This window comes from Nannochloropsis gaditana (genome assembly GCF_000240725.1).
Source record: "Nannochloropsis gaditana CCMP526 unplaced genomic scaffold scaffold747, whole genome shotgun sequence".
In the NCBI taxonomy this organism is placed as follows: domain Eukaryota; class Eustigmatophyceae; order Eustigmatales; family Monodopsidaceae; genus Microchloropsis; species Microchloropsis gaditana.
Window position 1 is genome coordinate 5,771 of NW_005803206.1, and position 5,652 is coordinate 11,422.

Sequence of the window (5,652 nt, forward strand, 5' to 3'; positions counted from 1 at the left end):
CACTCACCGCCAGGGCCTCCACGGGCCCGCTCTCCCAGTCCTCCGGCACGTCCTCGTCCACTGCTGGCGCTTCCTCCCTTCCCTCCCCCACGCCTTCTTCCATTTCCTCCTCCCCGCCGTGCTCCTTGACAGCTGAGGCCGGGACCTGGCGCGGTGCTTCTTGTGCAGTCTCCGGAGGGGGAGGGGGGGGCTGAGCGAGAGAGAAAGGGAGTGAGGGATGAAGGGAGGGAGAGATTCAGTCAGGAACCAGCTGCGAGGGATGGTGAGAGGGGTCGCGGCGGGCGACAAGAAGGGAGGAGAGGAGGACAAAAGGGACGAAGGGAGGGGGGCGGAAAGAAGAGTCGCCTTACCGGCTGTGGCTTCTTTTTCTTCTTCCCGTACACAGGACGTTTGGGTTTCCCCCCTCCCTCCGCCCCTCCCTCCCCCACTCCCTCCGCGATCATTCCTGCCGCCTTCATTTGCTCGAGGGCGATTCTTGCGCTGAGAAACGAAGTCGGGTGGAGGGAGGGAGGGAAGGAGGGAGGGAAGGAGGGGACGAGGGGAAGCGGGGAGAAGAGGAAAAGACGTGAATAGAAATGTGACCGGGAGGAATCAATTGAAAGGGTGAGAATGGCGTTGCTGTGGAGAAGGAACGGTAGGACGGGAGGAAGCAAAGGAAGGAGGAAGGGAGGGAGGAAGGGAGGGAGGAAGGGGCGGGCGTACCGCATGGCCTTTTCACGTTGGGCTTTGGTCATGTAGGTACCCTCTGCCTTCTGCTTTTCCATCTTGGCGCGTGCTTTCTCCTTTTTCAAACTGGACGAACCAAAACGGAAGGGGGGGGGGAATGAGAGATACCCCGTCAGAAACGGATTACGACGAGGGTGGAGAGGAGAGGGAGGTCGTGAGGAGGGAAGGGCAGAAACTTTGACTCTCTGACTACGGCCCCCTCGTGCTGCACGAGGCAAAGGAGCCGCATGGTGACAAGGGGAAGCGACCACAAGGGGTGGAAACGCTAGAAAGAAGCGGAGAAAGCCAAAAAGGTCCTCCGCTCTTCTCCGGCACTGACCGTTTCTCTTCCTCCTTGGCCGCCAACTCCGCCTCCTCCGCTGCCCTCTCCGCGGCGATCTTCTTTTCCTCTTCTTCTCGTTGCTGTTGAAGCCGCTCCTCTTCCTCCTACCCAGAAAAGGATAACAAACAGGAATAAAAAGATGTGGGCATGCAGGTGAGTAACACATCTGGAGAGGAATCTACCTCCTCCTCGGCTTTCCTTCCTAATCACTCAACCCATCCCTGCCTCTCTCATTCTCTCTTCCATGATTCCGATGCAATCGATCCTTCTCGTGTCACGTTACCTGTAACGCTTTCTGTCTTGCCAGGATCATCTTGGCCTGTGCAGACATCTTCCCTCCCGCCGCAGCTTTGGCGTCGGCTACCGCCGCTTCCTTCTTTTCCGCGGGCTTCTTCTTCTTCTTCTTCTTCTTTTTGTCTTCTTTTTTTTCCCCTTCTTCCTTTCCTCTCCCAGCTGTTTCTTCATCGTCGCTTTCCTCCTCCTCTTTCGCCGCTGCAGCGTCTTCACCTTCCTTGATGCCGACTTCCGCCTGTGGTCATCCGCGAGAAGCGTGCCATACCATTTTGTGAACTACAGCGGCAAGAAAACCCAACAACACGCACGGTAGCTTCATGCTCGTACCTTATATTGCGTAAGGAGGGCGTCCAAGTCCTCGTCCTCCGTTTTCGCCTGCTCGTGGAGATGAAGCGGAGGAGGGTACGGGTGAGGGGAGGTCGACAACGGCACGTGGGGAAGATAGCACCAAAGGATAAAAACATAAATAAATCTCACCGCTGCAGGACCGGTGGTCCCTTTTTTGGGCCCCATAATGCTAAGAACTCTATGGTAGATATGATAAATTCATGATTTGGAACAGAAATCAGTAAGTGAAATACCAGCCAAGGGTACGTTGACAAGTGCAGTAACTCATATGATAAGGAGACCTGCGGAAATCGCGCTTGTGCCAGCATTAAGATACATTTCTCATTTTAACAAATACATTGTACCAACGCTGTCATGACAAGACAAAAATACGACTTGTCCAACAAAGCTTTCCATTATTTTTTGGCACTGAGAAGAAGGGAGGGCCGCTCATGGATTTCTTCCTAAAACCTCACGCTATTTCCACTGTCACACAAGAAACCGTTGTTCCTGGAACGGGATTCATGCACGCAAATATGTTCGTAGAACACGGCAACATGGTCTTGTGCATTGCCAGGCGATATGGTGGGTTATCCTTCAGTGAGTGCTCAAGCCGCTCGGCACCACACCCTTTCCTCACAAGCATGATGCAAAAAGGACGGCCGGACAAAACTTTCATTTCACAACCCTTTGACATTTTTTTTCTTTAGCCGAGGAGTTCGGAGACAATAACTTCATGCGTGCACCATATTTGGGGCTACGACGAACTTCTTTCCTATGGTCAGTCGTTAAAGCGGTCGAGTGTCTGTACCTTGTACTGCGGCGCGGAACAGGAAAGGTATATCCGGGTATGTTATGAACTTGTCGCGAAGTGGAGACTGCTTATCGCATCGAACAAATGCGCTGCCTCGTAAGATCTTCAATCCCTATCTTCTGTTTTCCGACTGCTGATTCGATTTGATTATTCTTAACCATACACCTTTCATGATACCGCCTTCATTATTTTCTCTCTTTTCTAGCTGCTTCTCCGTCCTCCCGTCCTCCCGGTGCTCTCCACCATATCTGTATTTGCGTGGTATCGTTTGCCTTGTGCCTGGAGTGTCAAAATTTCTTTGCTCATCAGGTTCGCAAATAGTGATAAAGCTCAAATTGAAAAATGCTGTTGTGAAACCACAGTCGTATTTATCTCTTTGACGTCAAACTATCAGACCGGCGTTTGACATGGTATACAGGTGTCCGGTAATCAGGGCGATATTTGCGTACTGTGGAGGGAGTCCTGAAGGCGATGCTTCCACCTTGCGCATTGGAAGAAAAGATGTATTTATGGGATGTTTGACCGCAAATGCGGTTCGGACGATATAGAATGTATCTAGCAGCGGAGCCTGCTCTTGCACGCCTCCCAATTACATTGTAGACCCGCTAGTCCACTTCATGTTTCAACAGGCCCCGGTTTTAAAATGCTCAATAATTTTGGTAATTGTAGTAAAGAAAACGAAATATTTGATAAAGTTTATCTGAATGAAAAAGTGAAGAGGTCACAAAATTCAGAGACTGAGAACGGATCGAGCGCGATCGGGATGAATGATTCAGTCTTAGAAACCAATTTTTATGGGAAAGCTAAATACGAACAACATGGAAACAAGAAGAATGTACAAAAATGGCACTTACTTTTAAGTAAGCTCGCAGACAGAAGCAATGTATGGAAAACGTGAACGGGACACGATGGCGTGAACACGAGATGAGCACTTCCTCATCAATTGAGGATCATTCAGCACGATTTGAGGCGTCAACTGTTATCCCTTTGTCTTATCCACGTTTTTGATCCAACAGCTTTTTTGTTCATCTCGTTAAAATGGCCAAAATTGGTTGTACAGGAAGCACATTTCTGAAGGGACTGAGTTATCCCCTAGACAAACTATCTTTGTAGAGGAAATGCTAAGATATCAGAAAACTGCTGGACAGTTTTAACAACTGCCAAAGAAGCATTTTCTTTCTACTGAACACCTTTCGTATAAAACGGTAGTAAATTCCCTTCAAACTGCCCTCTTTGCATTCACATTTGCCGGTGGTGGTGGGCTATCGCTTGGATTGCAGGGCGCATCGCTCGTTGCTTTGAACTTTTTGTTACTTTCTGACCGTGTTTTTGGTTCGTATCCGATGAACCGACTGCTCCGTATGAACCCCAGGCCTTGGCTTTGGTCGTTCTTGTGAATCGTTGTAGATGACATATGTATCATTGTTTCCAAGTCGTCGGTGAGCAGTCTTGGATAGTTTGTTGAGTCCTTTCTTTGATTTTTTTTGGCTTGCTTGCTTTCTCTTTCTTCTTCCCGTCGAAATTGCTGCTGCTTCAACGTCAACCTTTCCATTCTCTTCCTCTCCCTTGTCTGCAGGACTCATGCGGATGCAGTCTTCTCTTACCCGCCTTTATGACCTATTGCTCGTGGCGACTGTACTCTCTGTATCCAATGCCTTCGTTGTCCCCATGCCTGCAATTGCATCGAAACCCCCTGCTTCTTCAAGCACTTTGTTTGGGGGGTTGAGGGGCGTTGAAACATTTGACGGGGCTTTCACGCTGTCTCCCGAGTCGGAAGGTGTCCTCGTTGGATACATGGAATGCGAGGTAAGCAGACATGCATTAGTGCCATAAAAGGGGTATTTCTGCGCAGAGAGAAAGAGAGCCCAGGCCGGGCTGTGAACCGTAAGAAGGAGGAAGAGAAATGGAGGACGCGATACTACTTCCTCGGGGAGAGATTTGTGTTGCCTAATTGCTCAGTGTTCTTGTCGTTTCACAACATGATACGAACATTTTAAAATGACTTTCCTCATTCCTCTTCTTTTCTCAATTTTGTCTGCCTCGGACGAGTAGGACATGAAGAAGGAAGTCTGCAAGCAAGCCAAATGCACAAGCGCGCGTTTTACAGGGCAACTTTTCCAGCCCGTGCCTTACTCTCCTGGAACACCATTGGGTATGGCCAAGGAAGGCATAAGATCACCTCTGAATCCCGATCGCTGTCGGCATGGACTAGTGGACTGACTGCTAAGAAATTGCCCTTGACTCTTCTTCGTTTCGTCCCCCCTCCTCCCCATCCCACTCCATCCTCCCTCAGGCATGCCCCGAGAATTCGAGGATTTCCACCTGAACCCCTCCTACGCGATATGCAATGTGCCCCCAACGGTCATGTTTAAGGCCAAGATCTTCAAACCTCCCCGCCTGTGTGCCGTTTTTACCATCGAAGGTGCGTGTGTGCAAACTTGCAGAAATCCGACCTCCTTTTATAAGTTGCTATTGATGGTGAAGACCTTGCGTGCGAAAATAAGCACCACGAAAATTGCCAGATCTAAAGAGGAGCTTGCTGCCCTGAGGTCATGCCAAATATCTCGCTGAAGATCTTATCGTTTCACCCTCTTTATCCTCCGTTCCTCTTCTTGCCCCTTTCATCTGTGTGTGCTTTTCCCAACTGTTGTGCTACCAGGCCTAGATCCGGACGAGGAGAAGAAAATTCTGGAAAAGGCTCGTGCCCGCATGGACCTCCAAGCTCAAGCTGCGGCGCACCAGCCCATGGAGGAGAAAGACGACGGAAGCGAAGAGAAACGACCAGTCACAGTGCTGAAGGGGTCACCGAAGGAGGAAAATTGGAACGGGGTGGGCAAAGCACTTCATGAGGTGGCGTTGGGGGAGAAGGCGGGGGAGGAGGAGGATGAGGCAGCCTTGGATGCGATGGTTGTGTAGGTCGAGGGTGCGAACTGGTGAGAAATTGGAAATGTTTGTCGCTCACAGGCTAATAAATTTGATCCACTGGCTTCTGAAATTAAAAAATGGGTGGCAGTCAGGAACTGCAGGCGGGAGGGAAACAGGGGAGGGCAATTGTTGCGAGGGGCACGAGATTGTGCAGTTGGAATAAAACAACTAAAACATGATTTCTAATACTTATCACAGAACAAAGAAGCACAATTGTTTTCTTATCTTATTCACAAAGAAGCAC

At 49.8% G+C, this 5,652-nt stretch overlaps 1 protein-coding gene across 1 annotated transcript; it reads left to right on the forward strand.

Annotated features, from left to right (window-relative positions):
• Positions 1 to 4,056: 4,056 nt before the first annotated feature.
• Positions 4,057 to 5,399, forward strand: NGA_0429201 (uncharacterized protein; the record flags this gene model as incomplete). The annotated part of the gene is made up of 4 exons (XM_005853769.1): positions 4,057 to 4,289; positions 4,536 to 4,635; positions 4,777 to 4,905; positions 5,143 to 5,399. Exons 1-4 carry the CDS (start codon positions 4,065 to 4,067, stop codon positions 5,397 to 5,399), a joined length of 711 nt encoding a protein of 236 aa, XP_005853831.1. The 5' UTR covers positions 4,057 to 4,064.
• Positions 5,400 to 5,652: the final 253 nt, after the last annotated feature.